The 27,923-nt window shown below is 48.9% G+C and overlaps 1 protein-coding gene and 1 long non-coding RNA gene across 2 annotated transcripts in view; one reads left to right on the top strand and one right to left on the bottom strand.

Moving 5' to 3' along the window:
• The window catches only part of ANKRD13C (ankyrin repeat domain 13C), a 32,833-nt gene extending 20,718 nt beyond the window's left edge, over positions 1-12,115 (bottom strand). Inside the window, exon 1 of the mRNA XM_073544778.1 lies at positions 11,587-12,115. Within this exon, the coding sequence (XP_073400879.1) occupies positions 11,587-11,887 (301 nt within the window). The 5' untranslated portion in view covers positions 11,888-12,115. The remainder of the gene's footprint in view (positions 1-11,586) is intronic.
• Positions 12,116-12,224: 109 nt separating this feature from the next.
• On the top strand, positions 12,225-27,621 carry LOC141048782 (uncharacterized). Its single transcript, XR_012220141.1, has 3 exons — positions 12,225-12,538; positions 26,851-27,055; positions 27,560-27,621. It is a non-coding gene; the product is annotated as an uncharacterized lncRNA (long non-coding RNA).
• Positions 27,622-27,923: the final 302 nt, after the last annotated feature.

Consider the following 27,923-nt stretch of genomic DNA (forward strand, 5'->3'; position numbering starts at 1 on the left):
CGGCCGCACATGCTCACACAGGGGGGCCCCTGCAGCGGCCGCACATGCTCACACAGGGGGGCCCCTGCAGCGGCCGCACATGCTCACACAGGGGGTCCCCTGCGGCGGCCGCTCACGCTCACACAGGGGGGTCCCCAGCACAGCACACAAGGGGGCCACCCCTGGTGATCACACATTTATCATCTATTCCACTGCGAGGCGATAGATGCATTTAGCGGGCAATTGCCACAATAAACAGGACTTTGTACTGATGTGAATGTGGTCAAGTTGACATTTGAGGGTCCAACGACTGTCATGCGGCCACAAAGTTTCTCTCGGGGGGAATGTGAGCGACGTGTGAACATTGTAAGAAAACACCAAGGAGCCTAAAAGTTCATCATCGCACAATGTACATTGTGTTTCAGCTTCTCATTGTTGTCAAAAACTCTGCTTGCTGCAAGTGTCTGACGTGCTGCAGAGAGAGTCTCTGACCTGGACACAGTTGTGCCGCTACAACGTGGGGGTGTCAGAGCTTGGAAGCCGTTGTTGGAGATCACGCATCTACTGGATCGCACTACATGTTGGGAGATGTAGTCTGGAGAGCAGCCTGTACCGGACGGCAGGACATGTTGGGAGTTGTAGTCTGGAGGGCAGCCTGTACCGCACGGCAGGACATGTTGGGAGTTGTAGTCTGGAGGGCAGCCTGTACCGCACGGCAGGACATGTTGGGAGTTGTAGTCTGGTGAGCAGCCTGTACCGGACGGCAGGACATGTTGGGAGTTGTAGTCTGGTGAGCAGCCTGTACCGGACGGCAGGACATGTTGGGAGTTGTAGTCTGGTGAGCAGCCTGTACCGGACGGCAGGACATGTTGGGAGTTGTAGTCTGGAGAGCAGCCTGTACCGGACGGCAGGACATGTTGGGAGTTGTAGTCTGGAGGGCAGCCTGTACCGGACGGCAGGACATGTTGGGAGTTGTAGTCTGGTGAGCAGCCTGTACCGGACGGCAGGACATGTTGGGAGTTGTAGTCTGGTGAGCAGCCTGTACCGGACGGCAGGACATGTTGGGAGTTGTAGTCTGGAGAGCAGCCTGTACAGGACGGCAGGACATGTTGGGAGTTGTAGTCTGGAGAGCAGCCTGTACCGGACGGCAGGACATGTTGGGAGTTGTAGTCTGGAGAGCAGCTTGTACCGGACTGCAGGACATGTTGGGAGTTGTAGTCTGGAGAGCAGCCTGTACCGGACGGCAGGACATGTTGGGAGTTGTAGTCTGGAGAGCAGCCTGTACCGGACGGCAGGACATGTTGGGAGTTGTAGTCTGGAGAGCAGCCTGTACCGGACGGCAGGACATGTTGGGAGTTGTAGTCTGGAGAGCAGCCTGTACCGGACGGCAGGACATGTTGGGAGTTGTAGTCTGGAGAGCAGCCTGTACCGGACGGCAGGACATGTTGGGAGTTGTAGTCTGGAGAGCAGCCTGTACCGGACGGCAGGACATGTTGGGAGTTGTAGTCTGGAGAGCAGCCTGTACCGGACGGCAGGACATGTTGGGAGTTGTAGTCTGGAGAGCAGCCTGTACCGGACGGCAGGACATGTTGGGAGTTGTAGTCTGGTGAGCAGCCTGTACCGGACGGCAGGACATGTTGGGAGTTGTAGTCTGGAGAGCAGCCTGTACCGGACGGCAGGACATGTTGGGAGTTGTAGTCTGGAGAGCAGCTTGTACCGGACGGCAGGATATGTTGGGAGTTGTAGTCTGGTGAGCAGCCTGTACCGGACATGTTGGGAGTTGTAGTCTGGTGAGCAGCCTGTACCGGACGGCAGGACATGTTGGGAGTTGTAGTCTGGAGAGCAGCCTGTACCGGACGGCAGGACATGTTGGGAGTTGTAGTCTGGTGAGCAGCCTGTACCGGACGGCAGGACATGTTGGGAGTTGTAGTCTGGTGAGCAGCCTGTACCGGACGGCAGGACATGTTGGGAGTTGTAGTCTGGTGAGCAGCCTGTACCGGACATGTTGGGAGTTGTAGTCTGGTGAGCAGCCTGTACCGGACGGCAGGACATGTTGGGAGTTGTAGTCTGGTGAGCAGCCTGTACAGGACGGCAGGACATGTTGGGAGTTGTAGTCTGGAGAGCAGCCTGTACCGGACGGCAGGACATGTTGGGAGTTGTAGTCTGGTGAGCAGCCTGTACAGGACGGCAGGACATGTTGGGAGTTGTAGTCTGGTGAGCAGCCTGTACAGGACGGCAGGACATGTTGGGAGTTGTAGTCTGGAGGGTATTGCTGTAGAGGAATACATTTCCATTGTCACGTCGATAACGTATATTATGGGATTATCGAGCTCCCTGGTCTCCTGTGATGGCGAGGTGTCAGCGCCGAGGAGCGCACATTCCTATTAATGGGTCACCACTTAAAAAGAAAACATGAAAATGTTACTGAAGGAAGCATGAAAGCCGGTGAGGACGAGCGGCAGATTGAGGCTGACAGATCTGGGGCAGCAAACGCGCAACTTACCCTGATAAAACTTTAAACAGCGTTTTAGATGAATATTTCAGGTGCAGGAAATGAGGATGTCGCCGGCGTAATCGGGAAAACAAGACGCAATCAGCTCGCACTACGCGGGGCCTTCTGTGGTGGTGAAACGGGCTCATTAAAGGGGCGGTCCACTACTCTACCACAGATTATAAAAGGGTCAAGAATGGGGGGAAAAAAGTGCAGAGCATGGACGGGGCGGCAGTGGTCCGGTAATTAGGGTATTATTGTGAATACGGAGTCTGTAACAGCCCGAAAAGGTTCTCCGCACCGGAGACATGGGACAAAGCTCTGCGACAGTCTGAAACCAGTGGCTGTCCAAAACTACAATCCCCAGCATACACAGCGAGGAGTTGTAGCTTAAGAACCACTGGTAAAGTAAGGAGCTGGAAAACTGGCTGCAGGTCATCAGGGCATGCTGGGAGTTGTAGTTTTTGCAGCAGCTGGCACGCTCACGTCTGCTGGGAGTTGTAGTTTTTGCAGCAGCTGGCACGCTCACGTCTGCTGGGAGTTGTAGTTTTTGCAGCAGCTGGCACGCTCACGTCTGCTGGGAGTTGTAGTTTTTGCAGCAGCTGGCACGCTCACGTCTGCTGGGAGTTGTAGTTTTTGCAGCAGCTGGCACGCTCACGTCTGCTGGGAGTTGTAGTTTTTGCAGCAGCTGGCACGCTCACGTCTGCTGGGAGTTGTAGTTTTTGCAGCAGCTGGCACGCTCACGTCTGCTGGGAGTTGTAGTTTTTGCAGCAGCTGGCACGCTCACGTCTGCTGGGAGTTGTAGTTTTGCAGCAGCTGGCACGCTCACGTCTGCTGGGAGTTGTAGTTTTTGCAGCAGCTGGCACGCTCACGTCTGCTGGGAGTTGTAGTTTTGCAGCAGCTGGCACGCTCACGTCTGCTGGGAGTTGTAGTTTTTGCAGCAGCTGGCACGCTCACGTCTGCTGGGAGTTGTAGTTTTTGCAGCAGCTGGCACGCTCACGTCTGCTGGGAGTTGTAGTTTTTGCAGCATCTGGCACGCTCACGTCTGCTGGGAGTTGTAGTTTTGCAGCAGCTGGCACGCTCACGTCTGCTGGGAGTTGTAGTTTTTGCAGCAGCTGGCACGCTCACGTCTGCTGGGAGTTGTAGTTTTGCAGCAGCTGGCACGCTCACGTCTGCTGGGAGTTGTAGTTCTGCAGCAGCTGATTACAGGCTGCTGCTCTATGGCGTTGTGACATCCCTGACGTGTGACTTCGGCCGCACCGCGCTCTGCTCACTTCCTGTGCTGCTGGTGTAACACTGCGGGCGGACATACATCCATTACGTTTTAATCTGGAATATTCCCCATGGGAAACTTGCAGCTATTGACTTTCGCAGGCGCTAACAGCCGGCTTCTCTCGGGGGGTCCTACAACCCCCCAACAACTTAATTAGCTGAAGGAATAAATAAACCTCTAATACTTTCTGTAATGCAGCCAGCAGATAAAATTAGCGGCCAGGACTGAATGGGAACGTGGGAGCGCGGCCTGGAGAGAAAAGCCTTGAATGAACAGAAGGTTTTGACACACAGCAGAGAATATAAAAAGACTGTGACTAATCCTGGACATAATGCTTTAAATACATCATTCATAGGAAGGGGCTGAACATTACTGGAATCCAGCGACGGACGGACCCCACAGCAAAGGCAGCAGCGTTATAACAAGTGCCCACTATGCTCTGAATCCTGAACACACATGTAAATGAGAAATCCTGCAGCCACCACTAGAGGGAGCTCTGCACATGCAAGTTTTCAATAACGTGCGGCTCCCCCTAGTGGTTGCATCAGATAAGAGAACATTTAACCAATTTCTATGCAGATGATAGCGTTCAGAATTTTCTTTGAGCTTCTCCTGAAATGGATGGAGGGCTGCATCTGCGCAGCTACCTCAACATTCCTAACAGCATGCAATGGAGCCTGTCGACAAGTCATAAATGTCCCAGACATATAACAAGGGCCGCTTTTAACTGAAGATGATGATGGCCCCAAGTCTCACTTACAGCACCCCTGCAAACAGCAGGGAAAAGCCAACGCCGGCCAGGTGTTCTTCTACCTGTTGTGTATACAGCTCCTATGCAGATCCATGCGGCTCCATAGTTACATAATACAAACAGAACCTGTGTGTGGCCAGGCTGTGTGTTATTCCACTCCAATAGGAAATCTCTGTGCAGTGCCCAAAGGGGAACAAATGATACATCCTACAATTTCCTATGGGGTCAGTAGTGCGTCTGGTGGGCTCCGTTCTGCTACTGATCTGTGAAATACAGCGAGGAAAATAAGTATTTGATACACTGACGATTTTGCAAGTTTCCCCACCTACAACGAATGGAGAGGTCTATAATTTTTATTGTAGGGACACTTCATCTGAGATAGAATCTTAAAAAAAAAAAACCCAGAAAATCACATTGTATGATTTTCACATAATTAGATTGCATATTATTGCAAGAAATAAGTATTTGGTCACCGACGAACCAGCAAGAATTCTGGCTCTCACAGACCTGTTAGTTCTTCTCTAAGGGTGTGTGCACACGCTGCGGATTGATCCGCACGGACTTAGCAAAATCCGCAGGTAAATTTGCTAGTCAAAAGACCTGCGGTTTATCACCTCAACAATGGAGATGGCAAACCGCAGCGGAATCCGCAGAAAGAATTGACATGTCAATTCTTTCTGCGGATTAGAAACCACAGCAAATCCGCACCGTCTGCACTGCGGTTTCCATAGGTTATAATGGTAGTGTACAGGGCCTGGATCTGCAGGGCCAAATCTGCTGCGGATCCGCAGCAGAATCCACAGCGTGTGCACACACCCTAAGAAGCTTCCTACTCTGCACTCATTACCTGTATTAATTGTCCCTGTTTGACCTCATTACCTGTATAAGGCTGGTTTCACATTAGCGCTTTTTAAGCGCACGCACGGCCGGGGGTAGCTCCGCCCCCGAGCCGGCTCTCTGCCCGGCGTGCCCGCCCCTTGCTTGTAGCGCCGCCTCCTAGCGCACAGCGGCGCCTGCGATCGGCGCACCCTATCTTTAGCATAGGGTGCGCAGATCGTGCGCAGGCCGTGCGCTAGTTGCGCTTTGACCTGCGCTGCGCACTTTTGACGGTGCGCCGTGCGCGCCAAAATCAAACTTTTCGGATTTCGGCGTGCTCGGCGCACCGTCAAAAGTGTGCAGCGCAGGTCAAAGCGCAACTAGCGCACGGCCTGCGCACGATCTGCGCACCCTATGCTAAAGATAGGGTGCGCCGATCGCAGGCGCCGCTGTGCGCTAGGAGGCGGCGCTACAAGCAAGGGGCGGGCACGCCGGGCAGAGAGCCGGCTCGGGGGCGGAGCTACCCCCGGCCGTGCGTGCGCTTAAAAAGCGCTAATGTGAAACCAGCCTAAAAGACACCTGTCCACACAATCACACTCCAACCTCTCAATCATGGCCAAGACCAAAGAGCTATCTAAGGCCGGTTTCACATTCGCGCTTTTGAGCGCAGCGACGGCCTGCGCATGGCCGCCGCTAAGCCCCGCCTCCACCGGTATCTCCGCCTCCGGGCGCATGACGTTGCATGCGTCCCCTATCTTCATCACAGAGGGCGCAGGCCGTGCGCAGTCTGCGCACAGTCTGCGTTTGGCGGCGCATGCGTCCTTTTGACAGTGCGCCGAGCAGCGCCAAACGCAACTTGTTGCATTTTGGTTGTGCTCGGCGCACCGTCAAAAGGACGCATGCGCCGCCAAACGCAGACTGTGCGCAGACTGCGCACGGCCTGCGCCCTCTGTGATGAAGATAGGGGACACATGACGCATGCAACATCATGCGCCCGGAGGCGGAGATACCGGTGGAGGCGGGGCAGGGCTTAGCGGCGGCCGTGCGCAGGCCGTCTCTGCGCTCAAAAGCGCGAATGTGAAACCGGCCTAAGGCTGTGTGCACACGTTGCGGATTCTGCTGCAGACTTTTCCGCGCAGATTTGGCTAAATCCGCAGGTCACATGACCTGCATTTTACCTGCGGATTTAGTGCGGATTAGCCTGCGGTGTTCTCCTGCGGTTTGACACCTGTAATGGAGCAGGTGTCAAACCGCTGCGGATTCCGCACAAAGAAGTGACATGCTGCGGATTTTAAACTGCAGCAAATCTGCACGAAAAAATCCGCAGAATGTGCACTGCGTTTTTCATTTTTCATAGACTTAAATGGTACTGTACAACGCGGCAGAAACTGCTGCGGATCCGCAGGGCCAAATCAGCTGCGGATCTGCAGCAGAATCCGCAACGTGTGCACACACCCTAAGGACACCAGGGACACAATTGTAGACCTGCACAAGGCTGGGATGGGCTACAGGACAATAGGCAAGCAGCTTGGTGAGAAGGCAACAACTGTTGGCACAATTATTAGAAAATGGAAGAAACTAAAGATGACTGTCAATATTCCTCAGTGTGGGGCTCCATGCAAGATCTCACCTCGTGAGGTAAGGATGATTCTGAGAAAGGTCAGGAATCAGACCAGAGCTACATGGTCACTGGCCAGTGACGTGAAGAGAGCTGGGACCACAGTCTCCAATATTACCATTAGTAACACACTGCACTGTCATGGAATAAAATCCTGCAGGGTGCGCAAGATCCTCCTTCTCACCCCAGCACATGTCCAGGCCCGTTTGAAGTTCACCAATGACCTTCTGGATGATAGAGGAGGCATGGGAGAAGGTCATGTGTTCGGATAAGTCCAAAATAGAACTTTTCAGTATCAACTCAACTAGGAGTGTTTTGGAGGAAGAAGGATGTGTACAACCCCAAGAGCACAGTGCAAACCGTGAAGCATGGTGGAGGAAACATCATACATTGGGGGTGCTTTTCTGCAAAGGAGACAGAACGACTGCACCGTATTGAAGAGAGGATGGATGGAGTGATGGTATGGTGAGATTTTGGCCAACAACCTCCTTCCCTCAGTAAGAGCATTGAAGATGGGTTATGGCTGGGTCTTATAGCATGACAATGACCCACACACAGTCAGGGTAACCAAGGAGTGTCTCCGCAAGAAGCACTGCACGGTTCTGGAGTGGCCTAGCCAGTCTCCAGATCTGAACCCAACCGAAAGTCTTTGGAGGGAGCTGAAAATCAATGTTGCCCTGTGGCAGCCCCATAACTCGAAAGATCAGGAAAAGATCTGTATGGAGCAGGGGGACAAAATCCCTGCTGTAGTGTGTGCAAACCTGATCAGGAACTACAGGAAACATCTGACCTCTAATTGCAAACAAAGATTTCTGTATCAAATATTGTTCTGCTTTTCTATTGTATCAAATACTTATTTCATGAAATAAAATGCAAATTAATTATGTAAAAATCATACAATGGGATTTTCTGGATTTTTATTTTTTGATTCTGCCTCTCAACGATTAAATGTACCTACGATAAATATTTACAGACCTCTCCATTCTCAGTAGGTGGGAAGACTTGCAAAATCAGCAGTGTATCAAATACTTATTTTCCCCACTGTACATACATGCATAACAACCAATCTCGGATCAGACCACTGACCCCCTGGCGGCTGCTGATCTCATGCTGAACCACAGGGATTTGGTGTTATAATAGAAGATCCCAGACCCTTTTCCCCTGATATCATCAGATGTTAAATCTGTCCAATTGGATGTTTGCTGTGGAGATAAGCGGCGCCAAGAGGTGCCCTGATATCCATACAAGCTGCTCTGTGATCTCCCCTGACATCTACCACAAGGGCAAAGTTGCGAGACCCCCATGACCATTAGTCGCCCGTTTAAGCCAACAATCAGCAGGTCCCGCCAATGTATATCTAACATGAAAGCAAAATTTTGCATTCAACATTGAAAATGGAAATTGTGTATTGTACTGTTTGATGTAATCAGCCATTTCAGTAGGGTGTGAATAACTGTGTGATCCATCAAGGCAACCACTGAATCCCTGCCCCCGCACCCCAGGTCACATATCTCCACACATGGGTGTGCCGGGATCAGCGCTGCTGCACTCTGTTTGGCGGCCATTCCCATAGCAGCGGTTGTACTTTTACCTGCAGGGGCCGGACGAGCGTCCCATCCCTGGATGCTTTCCTGCCACTTCCCGCTATTTCTACGTATACAACAAAAGAAAGCCACCTGTAACTGCTGCAGCTCCTCTTTACGTGGCCGATATCAGGGGATGGACAGAAATCCTCTGCAGTGGAGGGCAAAATAATTTAGGGCAAATTCAAATAGAGTGGTGGAGGTCTGCCCCAAAGAGTAGGCCATTAGTTGTCTAATCCAGGAGACCCCCTTTAACCAGTGCATTTAGCTTGACACCTTGGATTTTTTACTTTGCTGCCACCTCCAAACACCAGCGGCGGCTCACGTCGTGGTCTTACACGGTCATCTATTCCTCCCGACCTGCCACCCATACACATGCAGAGGGGAATGACCCCTGTGCCCCTTCCTGTTTTCCCGTTTTCCCTGGCAGCAGCTCATCAGCTACAACATACATATATATTCCACATACAGTAAATGGTAGGACTTGCCAGAATCAGAATGTGAACATCATATTTAATGGGAACGTAGAATAATTAGCCCCATAAAACCTTTTGAAAATGGATTATCCAGCACCTCTCGCTTCCACATCAGCAGACACTGCAGCCATGAACTGCCTCCCAGGCAGAATGATACCTGCCTACATCGGGCGATGGACGCCACCATCAGCAGTGACTTCTCACTCCCCATGGGGAAGAGAGAAGCGCTGGACAATCCCTTTAAGGACCACACCCAGCTCTGAACGTACCCCGACAACTGGGAAGACTCAGCCATTTTGCTGGAACTTTATATACGTAAAATGTACCCAATAAATATCTGAGAAAATCGGGAAAACTGCCAGAAAAGTCTCATTAGCCTGTTGAGAGAGGGGTGCAGCGTAATGCCCGAACACAGGGACCGGCCCGCTCCTCACAAGAAACTAAACGCAGAGGTGAATCAAAGAAAACAGAAGAGTCAAGGGGGCGGTGACACAACATCCAGGGCTTTGTCAATAAAAATACGTTTTTTCTTTGTGTTGCAGTTTTCCGAGATCTGAACCTTTCTTCATTTTTCCGTTGATGAAGCTTTGGAGTTTATTACTTTCTTGTAAGGAGTTTTTCCTTAAACCATTTTGATCGCTATTTATTGCATATTTATGGAGTGGATGATGATTTTGCAATTGGGGAGTTTAGATTTTTTTTTATGACCTTCACATAAACAATTTTACATTTTGCTAGACTGGACTCTTTGTGGATGCAGCGACACCAAATTGTCTTTCTTTTTCTTGTATTGTGAAAAAGGATTTGAGTATAACTTTTGTTCTTCATTTTTTTCTACTATTTTTAAAAACTATTACTACAGAAAGCCTCCGGCTTCCATTGGTGCCCAGTGATTGTGTCGCAGAGAGAGGGGGCGATTGGCTACAGAATGGATCCAGCTCCACGAATCGCACCACTAAAAGGTTGCTATCACAGATTGACAGCGGTAATTAAACTGTTAATCAGCAGTGATCAGAGCTAGCACTGGTCACTGCTGTTAGAGGCGGATGCTGGCTGTGTAATACCATCCACTCCAGACCCCCACACCCAACAAAGGATGCATAAGACGGACATCCTCTGCCACAGATTGGCTGCAGCTAGTGATGAGCGCCACAAAATATCACACAGCTAACAGACTGGTGGAAATGGGAGCCATACAATGCTACGTCCCTCTAATTAGTGATCTGCGCGGTACTAATTGCCGAGGACTGTGCACTAATCGCACCTTAATGGAGAAAGGAGGAGACGTCTACAGCAACCCCCAGTATCCTCAGCTGCTGTCAATAATGGGGGGCAGGAAATGACCTAGAGGTGACTACAGTGACAGACACTATCAATACCTGAGAGGAGCAGGAATGTGCGGCCGGGTCTCATTACAGACGGCATCAGATGACCTGGCAGATGTTGGGATAACAACTCCAATCATCCTCTGTCTCAGAGACCTGTGACTCTCCAGCTGTTGTCACCAGCACAGGGCGGAGATCACGTCTCTACCTGAGGAGCAGCTGACATAATAAATCAGCAGCCCCGTCCCCACCATGATCGACAGAGGTAAAACTATCAACAGCTAATGACGGTTCGGATCTGATGTGAATGACGGCTCCGGAAGCCCCTGTAACTGGCAGCTCAGGCCCCAGCGGCTGATCTCACTGACACAACAGCTCCGCGGCCACTGTGACTTACAAATCTGGCAACTCTCCCCAAACATGAGCAGACTGGCAGCCTCAAACCTCCTCACCCCTGTGACTGACAGTTCAGACCCCATAACTGACAGCTTTGACCAAAGGGGTTATATAACGGTGACCCTGAATGATTGACAGCTCATACCCCGCCGTGAGTGACAGTTCCACAGCTGCCTCTATTAACTGAGACCCTCACGACTGACTGCTGTGTCCTAAGAGGTTTGCAGCAGCTTCGGCCGCTGACATTCCTACTTCTCCTGTCACCGACAGCCACGACACGACCCACCCACCAGTGACCGACAGCCGTGTCACCGACAGCCACCACCCCCCCTCCTCAGTCACCGACAGCCACCACCCCCCCTCCTCAGTCACCGACAGCCACGACCCCCCCTCCTCAGTCACCGACAGCCACGACCCCCCCTCCTCAGTCACCGACAGCCACGACCCCCCCTCCTCAGTCACCGACAGCCACGACCCCCCCTCCTCAGTCACCGACAGCCACGACCCCCCCTCCTCAGTCACCGACAGCCACGACCCCCCTCCTCAGTCACCGACAGCCACGACCCCCCTCCTCAGTCACCGACAGCCACGACCCCCCTCCTCAGTCACTGACAGCCACGACCTCCTCCTCAGTCACTGACAGCCACGACCCCCCCCTCCTCAGTCACCGACAGCCACGACCTCCTCCTCAGTCACTGACAGCCACGACCCCCCTCCTCAGTCACTGACAGCCACGACCTCCTCCTCAGTCACTGACAGCCACGACCCCCCTCCTCAGTCACTGACAGCCACGACCTCCTCCTCAGTCACTGACAGCTGCGCCCCCCTCCCCCCGTGACTGCCCTCAGAGGTTCTGCAGCAGCGGCGGCGGCACTGACCGTGGTTGTCCTTCTGGCCGATGCTGTGGCTCCGGATGAGGGAGGACAGGCGGCGGATGTCGCCCTTGTACACGCACTCGTGCACCGGGTGGCAGGTGCCGGGCTTGGCCTCCCCGTCCCCGGGGGCTATGGCCGGGTTGGAGGGGGCGCGGATCAGCCGGTGGTTGCTGAAGCTTCTGCTGTTCCGGTTCTTGCGGGTGAAGGTGCCCCCGGCCGTCGCCTCCTCGTCCGGCTCCAGCAGCTCCTCATCCTTGCTCGGCTTGTGGTCGCGGCGGAGGGAGCGGATCTTCTCCCCGGTCATTGGAACAGCGAGGACGGGGAAAACCAAGGGCCAAGAAGAAGGGCGGCCCCGAACATGCGGCTCACACCCGGGATGTCCGACAGCGAGCACCGCGCATCCTCCTCAGCGACACAACACCGGCGACACCGACAACTCAGCTACATCGGTGGGCGGAGACTACACGCAGTGACGTAAGGAGCAGCGGCCGCGCCTGCGCAGTCTTCTTCCACAGCGCGTTCGAGGGGGTAGACGCACGTTAGTGACGTAATAGGCATGCGCAGTCTGCACTCTCTCATTACCGGGGTGGGCGGTCGCAGTTTACTGACGTCATAGCCTGTGATGACGGTAACTGGTGGGCATTGACGCTGTGTACTGTATGTATTTCAGTTCTCACCAGATCTGCCGAGGATTTAGTATCACTTAGAGCCGAAAAAAGACAGGAAACCATCATAATGTGCCCCAATCAAGACATTACCATAGCAACCAATCAGATGTCAGCTCTAACACATCTTTCAAAATGAAAGCAGTTATCTGATTGGTTGGAATAAGAAGTGTGGGCCCCTGCGTGTTCCGGAGCCACACACTCCGCCTTTGTTATGCAGGGGCTAGCATTTATGTACATTTCATCAAAGTACTTGGCAGTTATACCATGGCAGTTAGGGCAGGAGACAGGTAAGACATTACAAACCTATTCCCTGTAAATTTGGACTACAACAGTTATTTACCATATGCATTTGTATAATGTATGTCCTGGTTGCTGCACTCACATCCACCGTTCTTGCACTAACTCTCTGCACTCCATCCATATCTGCCCCTCGCTTCTTTCCTCTCCTATGTATAGCACTCATGCTCTTTTCACATTGCTAAACAGCACAGATCCGTTCATTCGCACCATCCAACACAAGAGACGCTCTTACAAATCACTTAACATCTGTTTACTCTTTCTATCCTCCTAGTCGCAGGAGACATCTCTCCCAACCCTGGTCCCCTATGTTATAGCAAGTCATAGAATCATAGAATGGTAGAGTTGTAAGGGACCTCCTGGGCCATCTGGTCCAACCCCCTGCTCAAAGCAGGATTCGCTAAATCATCCCAGTCAGATGTCTGTCCAGCCTCTGTTTGAAGACTTCCATTGAAGGAGAACTCACCACTTCTTGTGGCAGCTTGTTCCACTCATTGATCACTCTAACTGTCAAAAAGTTTTTTCTAATATCTAATCTGTGTCTCCTCCCATTCAGTTTCATCCCATTGCTTCTCGTCTTTCCTTGTGCAAATGAAAATAAAGATGATCCTTCTACAATGTGACAGCCCTTGAGATATTTGTAGACAGCTATTAAGTCTCCTCTTAGTCTTATCTTCTGCAAACTAAACATTCCCAAATCCTGCAACCTTTCCTCATAAGACAGGGTTTGCAGAACGGTTACCATTCTGGTCGCTCTTTTCTAAACTTGCTCCAGTTTGTTGATGTCTTTTTTAAAATGTGGTGCCCAAAACTGGACACAATATTCCAGATGAGGTCTGACCAAATAGGAGTAGAGGGAAATAATGACTTCACGTGATCTAGACTGTACGCTTCTGTTAATACATCCTAGAATTGCATTTGCCTTTTTTGCTGCTGCATCACACTGTTGACTCATATTCAGTCTGTGATCTATTAGTATACCCAAGTCTTTTTCACATGTGCTGTTGCTTAGGCCTATTCCTCCCATTCTGTATATGCTTTTCCATTTTTATTGCCCAGATGTAGTACTTTGCATTTTTCCCTGTTAAAAACCATTCTGTTTGTTGCTGCCCACTTCTCCAGTTTATTTATATCTTTTTGAATCCTCTCTCTCTCTTCTCTAGTATTAGCTATCCCTCCTAGCTTTGTGTCATCAGCAAATTTAATCAGTTTACCCTCAATTCCTTCATCTAAATCATTGATAAAGATGTTGAACAACACAGGGCCCAGGACAGAGCCTTGTGGTACCCCACCTGAGACATTCTTCCAACTGGATGTGCAGCCATTTATGACCACTCTTTGGATCCGATCACTAAGCCAGTTATGAATCCACCTAACAGTTGCCTTGTCCATTCCATACTTAGTCATTTTTTCAATAAGGATTGTATGAGATACTTTGTCAAATGCTTTGCTGAAGTCAAGATATACTATATCTACAGCATTTCCCTGATCCACCCAGTCAGTGATTCCGTCATAGAAGGAAATTAAGTTAGTCTGACATGACTTATTAGTTACAAACCCATGCTGACTCTGTTTAATCACTTCATTCTTATCCAGGTACTGACATACATGTTGTTTAATAATTTGTTCAAAGATCTTTCCTGGTATAGAAGTCAGACTCACCGGCCTATAGTTGCCTGGGTCCACCTTCTTCCCCTTTTTGAAGATAGGAACAACATTTGCTCTTCTCCAGTCTTCTGGGACTTCTCCTGTTCTCCAAGAATTTTCAAAGATTATGGAGAGGGGTTCAAAAATTTCTTCTGCTATCTCCTTCAGTACTTTGGGGTGTAATTCATCTGGACCTGGAGACTTGAATTCATTTAGGTTAGCTAAGTGTTTCCTCGCTATCTTTCTGTCAAACCCCCCAACTGCTACACTCAGAAACCCCTATAATCTTATTAATATTGCCTGCATGCCTTCTGTTCCTTTCAATTATGCCCTTTGGAATTCTCGCTCAGTGTGTAACAAACTCTCCTTCATCCATGACTTCTTCCTTTCTAATTCTCTTAAACTTCTGGCTCTTACTGAAACCTTGTTCCAGCAGTCAGACACCACCGCTGCTGCTGCTCTCATACGGGGGACTACACGTCTCTCATACCCCAAGATCGGAGAACAGAGCAGGTGGAGGCGTTGGTCTGCTCCTATCACCCAAATGTACCTTTCAGGTTATCCGTCAATCACCCTCACTTGTCTTCCCTTCTTTTGAGGTCCATGCTGTCAGACTCTACACCCCCTTCTCCATGCGAGTGGCGGTGGTGTATCGTCCTTCCGGCCCCTCCCATCAGTTCCTAGATCGACACCTGGCTTCTACACTATCTCTCCTGTGACATCCCCACCCTCATCATGAGTGATTTCAACATCCTCATTGCTTTTCCCCTTTCGACATCTGCTTCTCAACTTTTATCTCTAACCTCCTCTTTCGGCCTTTCGCAGCTTGCTAACTCTCCAACGCATGAAGACAGAAACTCCCTCGACTTGGTCTTCTCCCAGCTTTGATCAGCGAATGATTTTACAAGCTCCCCTCTCCCACTCTCTGACCACAACCTTCTTTCATTCTCTATCAAGAACTGCCAGTCTGCTCAGGTCACCCCCACTGTTCATATTTATAGAAACATACAGGCCATTAACACCCAGAAACTTATGAAGAACTTGCAGTCATCATTGGCCCCTATCTCCTCTCTCTCATGTCCTGATTCTGCACTAAAGCATTATAATGAAACCCTGCAAAGTGCCCTGGATGAAACTTCACCTCCTATACATAAAACAATACAGCACAGATGGCGACAACCCTGGCACACGCTGCAAACACGCTTCCTACAGTGGTGCTCCAGGTGCGCCGAACATCTGTGGAGAAAATCCAATTACCCAAAGATTTCCTCCATTATAAGTTTATGCTTAAAACTTACAACACTGCCCTTCACCTCTCAAAACAAACCTATTTCAACACCCTCATCACCTCACTGTCCAATAACCCGAAACGTCTCTTTGACACTTTTCATTCTCTACTCAACCCAAGAGTACAGGCCCCAACCACGGATCTCCGCGCTGACGATCTGGCCAATTATTTCAAAGAAAAAATTGACCATATCCGACAGGAAATTATCTCCCAATCCCCTCATACCATGCACTGTCCTCCTTCCCCCACTGCATCTAGCTCACTCTGACTTTGAACCAGTCACAGAAGAAGAAGTAAGCAGGCTCCTTGAATCTTCCCGACCTACCACTTCCACCAGTGACCCCATTCCGTCACATCTCCTCCAGTCCCTTTTCCCTGCTGTCACCGCTCACCTAACAAAAATATTCAACCTTTCTCTCTTCTGGTATCTTTCCTTCCTCATTTAAGCATGCCATCATACATCCATTACTTAAAAAAAATCCCTCAACCAAAACTGTCCCTTAACTATAGACCTGTCTCTAATCTTCCCTTCATCTCTAAACTCCTGGAACGCCTGGTCCACTCCTGTTTTATCTGTTATCTCTCAGATAACTCTCTTCTCGATCCTCTACAATCCGGTTTCCGCTCTTTACACTCTACTGAAACCTCCCTCACTAAAGTCTCTAATGATCTACTAACAGCTAAATCTAATGGTCACTACTCCATGCTAATTCTCTTGGATCTCTCCGCCTCATTCGACACTGTGGATCATCAGCTCCTCCTCACTATGCTCCATTCCATCGGCATCAAGGACACCGTTCTCTCCTGGTTCTCCTATCTCTCTGACCGCTTCTTTACTGTATCTTTTGCTGGCTCCACCTCCTCTCATCTTCCCCTTACTGTTGGGGTTCCTCAAGGATCGGTTCTAGGCCCTCTCCTCTTCTTGTATACTGCCCCTATTGGTTAAGCAATCAGTAGATTTGGTTTCCAGTACCATCTCTATGCTGATGACACCCAATTATATACTTCTTCTCCTGACATCACGCCTGCCTATTTAGAAAACACCGGTGATTGTCTCTAATATCATGTCCTCCCTCTTTCTGAAACTGAACCTGTCAAAAACTGAACTCCTTGTGTTTCCTCCCTCTACTAATGTACCTATACCCGACATTGCCATTTCCGTGTGTGGTTCCACCATTACTCCCCAGCAACATGCCCGCTGCCTTGGGGTCATACTTGATTCCGAGCTTTCATTCACCCCCCACATCCAATCACTGGCTCGCTCTTGTTATCTGCTCCTTAAAAACATTTCTAGAATTCAACTTTTTCTTACTTTCGACTCTGCAAAAACTTTTACTGTTTCTCTTATTCATTCTCATCTGGACTATTGTAACTCTACTAATCGGTCTCCCTCTTACCAAACTCTCCCCCCTCCAATCTTTCTTGAATGCTGCAGCCAGAATCATATTCCTCGCCAATCGTTACACTGATGCCTCTGCCTTGTGCCAGTCCTTACACTGGCTACCCATCCACTCCAGAATCCAGTACAAACTTATTACTCTCACCCACAAAACACTCCATTGGTCAGCACCACCCTACATCTCCCTCGTCTCAGTCTACCACCCTACCCGTGCCCTCCGTTCTGCCAATGGCCTGAGGTTAACATCCTCAATAATCAGAGCCTCCCACTCCCGTCTCCAAGACTTACGTGCTGCACCAATTCTTTGGAATGTACTACCCAGGTTAATACGATTAATCCCCACAGTTTTAAGCGTGACCTAAAAATGCGTTTGTTCAGACTGGCCTACAGTCTCAATGCATTAATGTAACTGTCCCTGTGTGGCCCATTCAAAATCTTGTACCATAACCAGGTTCCTCGTATCATGTTCCCACGCTTTATGCATTCAATAGCCCTCTGTGTCTGTACTGTTATATACTTAGGCTGATAACCGGTTCATGCAGCATTACATGAACACCCAATTCTTACACTTTGGCTGGTCCGAAAAGCAAAAGCAATTTCTACCATCTACCTTCCGTGTCTCCCCTTTTCTTCATACTTTTAAGCTTGCGAGCAGGGCCCTCATTCCTCTTGGTATCTGTTATGATCTATGTGATTATTGTTATGCTGCAATGTCTATTGTCTATACAAGTGCCCTCTGAAATGTAAAGTGCTGCGGAATATGTCGGCGCTATAGAAATAAAATTATTATTATCCAGTTGCCGGTGCAGACGCTGATACGTGGTTGTATATATTGTCCCTCTCCGGCCCTGCACATGGCGGCTGCTGGACCTGTCGCTCCGGGTGTCGCTGCAGGCTCATTAACCCACTTAGCATCGGGGACTTTTCATTGTTTGCGCTCCTTCTTCCATCCTTGCAGCCGTGTGAGCCTCGTTTACTGCAGTACAAACTGTAGTTGTGACTGACGACATTCATTGTATTATATATTGGGCTGGAAATACTGGGAAAAATTTTCCAAGGGTGGTGTTATCATGAAAAAGACGCAATTCCGCTATTTTGTATTTGTTTTTGATACTTCAGCTTTTATTTTGCTGTAAAAATAACCTTAAAACATAACAGAACTGTTACAGCAATGCTAAACTTGTAACGAGTCCCCGCACCTCAAAACCGTCTCCAGAATCTGCACTTAATCATTCTCGTCTGGCCTATTGTAACTCTCTAATGATCTGTCTCCCTCTTACTAAACTCTTCTCTCCAATCCATCCTGAATGCGGCAGCCAGGGTCATACTACTGTCCAGCCGCTTCACCGAAGCCTCCACCTCGTGCCAGTCATTACACTGGTTACCCATCTGGTACTATATTAGCTCATCACTCTCATCCACAAAGCTCTCCACAATTCCCTGCCCTACATCTCCTCTTCTATATCTACCAACCAACCCATCTTCTCCACAGTGCTGCACTACCCTACATCTCTTCCCAGTCTACCATACAATCCATCCTTTCCACAGTGCTGTACCGCCTTACATCTCTTCATCTCTACCACACTACCTGTCCTCTCCACAGTTCTGCACTGTCCTACATCTACCACAGTATCCATCCTCTCCACAGTGCCGCACCCCCCTTTATCTCCTCATCTCTGTCTACCACCCTACATGTCATCTCCACAGTGCTGCACCGCCTTACATCTTCTCCTCATCTCTATCTACCACCCTACCCGTCCTCTCCACAGTGCTGCACCACCCTACATCTCCTCATCTCTATCTACCACCCTACCTGTCCTCTCCACAGTGCTGCACCACCCTACATCTTCTCCTCATCTCTATCTACCACCCTACCTGTCCTCTCCACAGTGCTGCACCACCCTACATCTCCTCCTCATCTCTGTCTACCACCCTACCCGTCCTCTCCACAGTGCTGCACCACCCTACATCTCATCATCTCTATCTACCACCCTACCTGTCCTCTCCACAGTGCTGCACTGCCCTACATCTCATCTCTGTCTACCACAATACCTGTCTTCTCCAGAGTGCTGCACCACCGTACATCTCCTCATGCTGTACCACCCTACCTGTCCTCTCCACGGTTCTGCAACACCCTACATCTCCTCAGCTGTACAATCAATATAATCTGAACTGAAAAAGTCTTGGAACGAAAGGCCATGGGCCATACAATATAACCCAATTATGTAAAGGACAAGGACTCCAACTATCAAAACCAGCTCCTACAAAATTAAGAAGTCATGCCTCCACACAACTTTATAAAATTACAAAATTTATTAGAATAACAAAAAGATCAATAATAAGCAGAGTAGTAATAAAATCCAAATGTAGGATCCTACCTCCCTCTTCTATTATTTTAGAGGTTAAAAAAATATATAGGGCTTGTTAAAAATATGTAATTTTGTGTCACCGCTTTCTTTTTTTCCATAATTGAAGCCATAGATAAGGTTTTTTTGGTTGTGACATTTGTATTGGATTTTTGCAAGAAGATTGAAAAACAAAATAAAATACATTTTTTTGTTTACCATGTGGGGTAAATAATTTTATAGTTTTTATAGATCTGACATTTGCGGACACGGCGATACCGAATATGATTTATTTTAACCTTTTATATGTTTTTTTTTTAAACATTTTTAAAAGCGTCATCTAAATTGTTAAAAAGCAGTGGTCAAATCTTCCTCTGGTCCCCTAGAAGTCTCCCTTTTGATGCCAGAATGGCAGGGCACTCAAGTGACCTTACTGTTTCCCCTCCGGGGGTCTGATCTTGATTGGCCAAAATTAGCAGTGCTTTTCCTTTGCACCATCATCTGCAGCTTCTGACTTCCTTGGGCATGGGCTTGACAAGAGAAGGCTAGATATGTCTGGGGCACCTGCGTTTTGTACCTGGGGGACCTGTATTGGATGCATGGCTCATGCCCCGAAACCTTCCAGGCTTGTCCATGGCCGACTTCCCAAAGTTCCAGATCATGAGAAAGCTGCTAACATTTACCTATTACTGGAATGACAACGAATATAGGCTGCCATTTCTAAACACTAAAATATACAAATTTGGTATTGCCATTGTGGGGAGTCAGCTTCAGCTGAGTCGACTTTTCTTTAGAGTGGACCCTCTGGGTCGTGGCACCCACCGAGGGCGAGCTGACCTTGTGAGGAACCACCCCCTATAGAGGGAATGTCAGGGGCAAGACCAAGGGGGTGAGCCACCACGACTGCTGGGACCAGACGGCCGGCTCAAGGAAGACACAATGTGAGTGTCTGACGACCAGGGACGTGCAGGAAACAAGACAAGACATAAGTTCAAGGTATCTTCATTAAGGACAACTTCAGTGTAACATCAGGTGCAAGACGTGATAACACAGGGAAAACACAGCAAGGTGCGTGCAAGGGCACGCCAAGGTCCATGGCATGGTACGTGCTAGATGGCATGCCTGGGTACAGGCAAAGGCACGATGACGTCGGACTCCGGACAGCAGGCAACGATCAACAGGGTCATCGGGTTCCGGACCTCTGATGGCGATCGGCAGGATCCGGGCATCTGGCAGGCAAACCAGGGTTCAAGGCAAAGTTCAAGGCAGGGTGTGTGCTAGGGACACGCCAGGGTCCAAAGCACAAGACAGGGTGCGTGTGTAGGGACACGCCAGGGTTCAAGATCCAAAGTCCTCGGCGCGCTAAGGAAGCCGCCAGGATTCAAGGTCCTGCGTGTGCTAAGGCATGCCAGGGGCATGGTACAAAGAATGGTCCTGGCCGTGCTAGGGGGCACGCCAGGGTACAAGGTTAGCAGCGGGTCCCACACGTGCTAGAGAACACATTGGGCTTTGAAGGTCAGGACTGGTGTCCTGCGCGTGCAGAGGGGCATGCCAAGGTCAGGGTTCAAGGCAAAGAGCGAAGCACAGAGCAAGGTACTAGCAAGACAAGGATACAAGACAGGTCATAGAACTCAGAACACGACAGAGAGACAAGGTTCAGGACAGAGCAAGGAAAGCGAAAGACTTGTGCAAGAGTAGCACGAAAACGCACAGTGCGAGAAACAGCGTGAGTGCAAGGGAGCACGGAAACCACGACTGGGGCGCCAGCAGGCGGTACCGGCTGGAGGCACAGGCAGGCGGGCACGACTAGAGGCGGCATGGCTGAGGCACAGACAGGCGGAAACCACAATAGCACTGGACGGCAAGCACGGCTGACACACACAGGCGGGCACGACTAGGGGCGGCACGGCTGAGGCACAAGAGGCGGGCACGGAGCGACCAGGCACGTGCAAGAGGGCACGCAGCCACAAGGCAGGGCTAGGCAAAGGTACAGGACAGAGACGCGTGCGAGGCAGCACAGCAAAGCCTAGTATGAGAGGTGCAAGGGCGCTCCAAAAATGGAGGCAAGACACAGAGTTCAAGACAAGGTCCTGCGCGTGCAGAGGGCACGTCAGGGTCCAGGACAGAGAGCGGAACTAGCAGCGGAGCGTAGGCCGAAGCCCAGAGCCGGGTTAAGGCAGAGCCTTGAGACTAGTCAGGGAGTGTGCTAGAGAGCACCATAGAACAGAGTCTAGCAGCGGAGCGTAGGCCGGAGCCCAGAGCCGATTCAAGGCAGAGCCTTGAGATTAGACACGGAATACAGGACAAACAGCAAGGCAAGGAAGAGCTTAGGCAAGACATAGCGAAACAGGCAGAGAACAGAGGAAGTACTACAAGGCAAAGCATAGCAAAAGCAAACACTGCATGAGAGACAACACAAGACATGGCACAAGACAAGAGACAGAGTACAAGCACAGAGCGTGTGCAGAGACGCACTACAGAGCAGAGTGCAGGGGCACAGAATACAGGGAGCGACCGAGCAGACCAAGCAGCCATGCAGGGAAGCAACACGATACTCAGGCCCCCGACCATAGGAAGGGGCGGTCTGATATAGCACCATAGCACCTTGACTTCCGGGTCAGGACCAGGGAACGACTTCCGGTTCAGATCCTCCTGGGTCATAGAGAGTGTTGCTAGATCAGACTGGCTGGACCATAGAGAAGGTCACATGATCAGGGGTTCCAGGAATCCAGAGGATTTCAGAATCAGACAGTGCTGTAACATAAGAAAGGTCACATGATCAGGGGTTCCAGGAATACAGAGGATTGCAGAATCAGACAGTGACGGATGGTTACCTAGCAACGGCGTGCAGCCATGAGGTAAGGCGTGCGTGCACACTGCACCAGGTGTCTTGCGGCATAACAGTCATGAGGAGCGCCTGTACACACAGGCGAGACCCACGGGGCGCCCGCAGGGACCCGGACCTTGGGACAACGAGGCATGACAATGGGGATCATGCAGCGCAAGCAGCATGGCCAGCATGATGGGCATGACAGCCATAATCGGATTGACCTGGAGAACCATGTTACTTGGTCATTTTTTTCTGCACAAACAAAACCCAAAAACAATGGTGGAATTGCATATTTTCAAATGTTTTTCAGGGCACTATATAGTAAAATATATTATGTCAATGAAAACTACAACTCATCCCACAAAGCAAGCCGTCATACAGGTATGGTGATGGGAAAATAAAAAAGTGATGGCTTTTAGAAAAAGAAGAAAAAATAAAAAAGCAAAAATTAAATATGGTCGCTCCCTTAAGGGATTAATTGTAAAATGTCAGTCAGTGCTACAGCCTGGGTGCAATATGACAGCGAAATGGGAAAATAACAGCATAAATGCCTTTGAAGAAAATTGGACATAAAAGAAGCCAGAATATGTGGGCAATCAACTAAGAAAGGCATTTGGCAGCGGGCACAGGCAGGTGTCAGTGCTATGTATGTGCAAACAGTGAGATGGCACGAGACACGAGAGGAGAAGGTGGCAACGCTGGGTAAGCAGCAGATGGCAGCAGGCGGCAGCTTCCGCAAACCTTTCATTCTGCCCGCATGAAAAGACGACGGAGGAGTTTACTTGAGGCAGAAGAATACATGGGGCTCCTGGGATTAGAGAGAGAATGCCATCTGTAGTGACGCACATTGTATTAGGAATGGTGGTAGTATATTCCGTGCCATATAGATATCTGCAAATGTTAATATCATTATATTATCTTCTATAATAATAATAATTTGATATAGATCCAACATATTCTGCAGCGCTGTACAATTCAGAAGATTATGTCTAGGGTTGAGCGAATACGATCGGGTCAGGGCTTATTCAGCAAGCTATAGCGCTTACCGAATAAGCTGCAGAGGAAACCTGGATACATGGAGCGCATCGGCCGATCAGCTGATTGGCGTCGCGGCTGTGTGACAGTCACGACACATGCATGGAGAGCCTGTTTGTTGGGTTCGCTATAGCTTGCCGAATAAGCCCTGACCCGATCAAATTCGCTCAACTCTAATTATGTCTGCTTAATATTAATAAACTTCGATGTTCTTCTATTTTAAATATTTAGAGGACAACTCTAACGTAATGTTTTATTTCAATGTATGTACAGTGCCTGCAGTAAAATACTTATTGCTTGATGTCTTCTGCCATTTCCATCGGCACTCCGTGTCTCTCCTGGATTTTGTGACCACAGTTGTAAGGAGCCGGTGTCACAGTTCCATCCCTCAGGGTGTCTGGGATGCTGTTACTGACAGCTTGGCCGTCCAATTTGGTACAGGAACGTGCTGAAGCTGTCAGTACTTTGATTGACAGCATGGCCATCCAATCTGGTTCAGGGGTGTGCTGAGCTGTCAGTGCTTTGATTGACAGCTCAACTATCCAATCTGTGAATGGGAGGTGTCGGCTGGCTCCAAGTGTTCGCTATCCCGGGTGATTGCCATGCCTTCTTAACTGAGCAGTTTCTCTCAGACGTACATTCAACAAGTGAGGTTTGTGCTCCTGTGCCTTATGTTCTGTTTGTTTGATCTTTTGTTGTCTGACCCTGGACTTCGTTCTAACCCCTTTTGCTCCGATCCGTTATCCTCCCGGTACTCTGACCTTGGAACGTTACCTGACTACGCTTTTGTCTCTTCCTTCTCTTTATGATGTACCCTCCTGGCTTCTGGACTGGGACTCCTTGATCACTCTGACTCACGGCTTGACCGTGAGAAGTGACTAGCGTTACAACCAGCTCATACATTGTTTTTTGTGTGACCAGCTCTCATAGACTTTCCATACTTTAAATGAGGAACTAACAGTCCGACGTAAGAGCCGCTAAGAAAGAGCTGTAGTATTATGATGCAGTAGAGGAGCGGAGCAGCACTGGAAAAGATAGATAGAAGACAGTGATGAGTAAAGATGATGTATACATCACATAGGAGACTCTAAGACTACTGTATACATCACATAGGAGACTACGAGACTGCTTTAAACATCACATAGACACCAAGACGGCTTTGTACATCACAGAAGATACACAGAGACTGTTGTATATAAAAAAAAAATAGGTATTGTTCCAGCTTCTTACAAAATTCAATTTTATTTACCAAAGTTAATAGGAAAGATGATGACAGACATGATGTAACATGATAAATGGCTACGTGTTTTGAACACAAAGTGTCCTTTATCAAGCTACACATACTAAAACCTCCATGGAATTTATACCATGGTTGACCAATTAGAAGGTATTCACTCATCACATGATGCTAAACATGATTGCTTAAAATCACATGCATGTGTCAAAAATAAAAAAGACCAAAAAAAACAGCAATAATATAGCCAAATCCGGGAAAACTGCAATTGGCATAATTCCAGCAGACAGCAATCAAAACAAAAACAAAAAAAACAACTAATGTGCATAATAACAATGAATTCTCAATAGTGGAACATTAGTTCCTTGTGGGCATTTAGTCCCATAGGATGGCACGATCCTAAACGAAAGATCCAGTAGGCTTCCCTGGTCATAAGTATTCGTTTGATGTCACCTCCTCTTGGTGGTGTCAGCAATCGCGTGGCCTCTGCAGTCAGGACTTTTCTGGTCCGTCGATGGAACCGACCTGGATCGGCGAAGGTTCAGACAATTAAATATTACCTTTTTCCTTATTTAAATTAGTCCCTTTCCGTTGGCCAAATTTTAAAAGGGTGCAGACAACCCTTTTGTTTTTCTTTTTTAAGTATGAATTTAACCACATTTACCTGTCAAAGTGTCTTGAACATTGCTGATGATTAATAGGACGTAAACGTATGATCTGTGAGTGTCCAACCCCAGGACCCCCGACGATCAGCAAGATCTGCATCACCTCTGTTCTGCTGAGTGCCAGGATCCGGAGGATGAATGCAATCATTGTAAGTGTCTTCTATCAATGTGCATGCCTGGAAAACCTAGCACAGTACCACGGCCATAAAGATTATGAAGATGATTAATGATTGTCCCTGCGGCTCTTTTCTCATGCTGCGGATGCTTTCCATTATATATACAGTGAGGTTCAGTATGTGCATGCATTATTACCTGTGCAAAACCATGACCGGCATCTGTTTGGCCGTCTCTCAGGTGTGCGATATACCGCCGATCTCACTGGACAATCCTCGGAGCTTTGTTAGACCTCAGACTGTCCATATAAAACCATCAGGTCTGACGGTATAATGGCGACGGCTGCCAATCCTTTTATTCTCTTATTATTGTCATTGGTGCTACAGTCATTACACATTGATGCATCTCAATACATGAATGACTGAGTCACAGCCGTTGGTAATCCTGCTGGCACAGCAGCTGTGCCCACACGAAGAGTCGGATGAACCAATATGTCCAATGTCACGGTCACGTGTGTCTGGACGCAGCGAGTACCGCATGGCGAACCCATATGACACATGTGACCCTGGATACACCGCCTCCAGTGGGGCGAATTTAAGTAATAAGACGTGCAGCTGGATACACCGCCTCCAACAGGCGAATTTAGGTATTACACGTAAATCTGGAAACCCCGCCTCCAGTAAGGCAAATTTAAATAATAAAGGGGGAACCTGGGTAACATTAACAATGGTGGGCCCTGCAATAGGGAATAGGGAAGTGGAGACCTCGTGAACTCCCCTGAGCCAGGGTCCCTGCACTCCTAACGTTCCCTATGCTGGTTCTGCATCGGGCGACGCACAGGGACCTAAGAACCCTTGCTCGTCCTGACCTAAACCCTCACTAGGGAATTGGTCGGTGCGGAAACTAATCCCACCACTGCACTAAAACACACATGAGGAAAGATGACAAAACAGGGGACACACCACTTAGCTTTGCTCTGTTGCGTACGCTCCTAGCAACAGAGCCCATCACCTGTGTGCATCTTCTCCTCCACCCGGATCCATCACCATAACTGGATCCTTCACCATAGTGCAGCCTTGGAGCAGAGTCCACCACCAGTTGCAGAAGTCCATTAACAGAGTCCCAAAGATGAGTTCAGCTCCTGCCCAAAAAGTCAAGCATGCTTGAGTCCAGCTCTCAGCAACCAACTCCCGCATGCTGAGTGCAACTCTCTCCATAGTCGTCACTCCACCAAGCTATGCAAGCACTTCCTGCCGACACATAAACTGTGACTCCACCACGCCATGCCAGCCCTTCCTGCAGGCCACATAGCTGCCACTCGTTCCCTCTGGCTGGGCTGCGCAGGACTCATGTTCAGCTCCTTCCTCACCCAGGCTTGCTTCCCAAATGCCAAACACAATATCACCAACAGTGATTGAACACACCTGGCTCTCTTTTATAGAGTCTCACACCTGATTTATAATTACGTGCACTAAACCAAAGAAACTAAAGTGCACTACCACTCACCACCACCGGGGCAACTTAGAATGAACGACACCACGTGTAATAATTCTAATGGCCACCGGGGGCAATCACATCACTTTGACACCTAGCCAAAGGAAAAAAAGTTCACTTATCCATTTAATCTGTCAGATCCACGCTGGATCATGACATCCACATACATTAAATGGTCATAGACATTTACATAAATCAAGAATACTTTGTAATATATCTCATCAAAGAAATCTACTACTTTCTACACTTAGGTGCCACCTCTCCCCCCACCACCCCGCTGCCTCCTGAACTCATCATCCACTATGAAAAACAGATAAAACTTGCCTTGGTCAAAGCGAGATGGACTGCCAAATCACTGAAGGGTTAAACTGCAGCTGTATAATGACGTCTATGGAGATGGGAGGAGGATGAAAGATGAGCAGAGTGAAGAAACACATATTATGTTGCTGTTCTCAAGTAAGTGTTTTATCTCACCCTAGAGCTGGATTAACAGGCAAACTGCGCAGTACTGCTGAATAATGTTCTCTGTGTTGCTGCTTTATAGTAAGTTTTTATTTTAGTCCAGTGATGTATATACATCTATACTGCTCAGTACTGCTGTCTAATGACCTTCGTGCTGCTAGTAAGTAATTCATCTAATCCCAGAAATGGATCCACAGCTACACTGCCTAGTACTTTACTTTCTAGTAAGTGTTTATTTCACCCCATAGCAGGATTCACAGGTAAACTGTTTATTACCTCTGTATAACGTTCTCCATGATACTATTTTATAGTAAATTTTAATCTTACCCCAGTCCTGGATTCAAAACTACACTGCTCAGTGCTGCAGTTATCCATGCTGCCATTTTTTAGTAATTGTTTATCTAACCCAAGTGGTAGATTCATAGCTGCACTACTCAGTATTGCTGTATAATGTCCCTTATGTTGCTGCTTTCAATAAGTGTTTGTTTCACCCCATAGCTGGATTCACAGCTACACAGTTCAGTGCTGCTGTATACCGTTCTCCATGCTGCTATTTTCTAGTAAGTGTTTATCTCACCAGTTGATAGATTGATAGCTACACTACTCAGCATTGCTGTATACTGTTAGTTATTGTTTATGTCATCCTAGAGCTGGAATTACATCTATACTACTCAGTACTGCTGTAATGTCACGTGTGACTGGATACACCGCCTCCAGTAGGGCGAGTTTCAATAACACCCGTGAACCTGGATACACCGCCTCCAGCAGGGCGAATTTAAACAGAGTTAAGGGAAACACCGGGGAAACGTTACAATGGAGGGCCCTGCAATAGGGAACGGGGACGTGGAGACCTCCTACCCTC

The sequence above is a fragment of the Dendrobates tinctorius genome, unplaced genomic scaffold, assembly GCF_039654945.1.
Source record: "Dendrobates tinctorius isolate UK_male_01 unplaced genomic scaffold, ASM3965494v1 ptg000138l, whole genome shotgun sequence".
Lineage (NCBI taxonomy): Eukaryota > Metazoa > Chordata > Amphibia > Anura > Dendrobatidae > Dendrobates > Dendrobates tinctorius.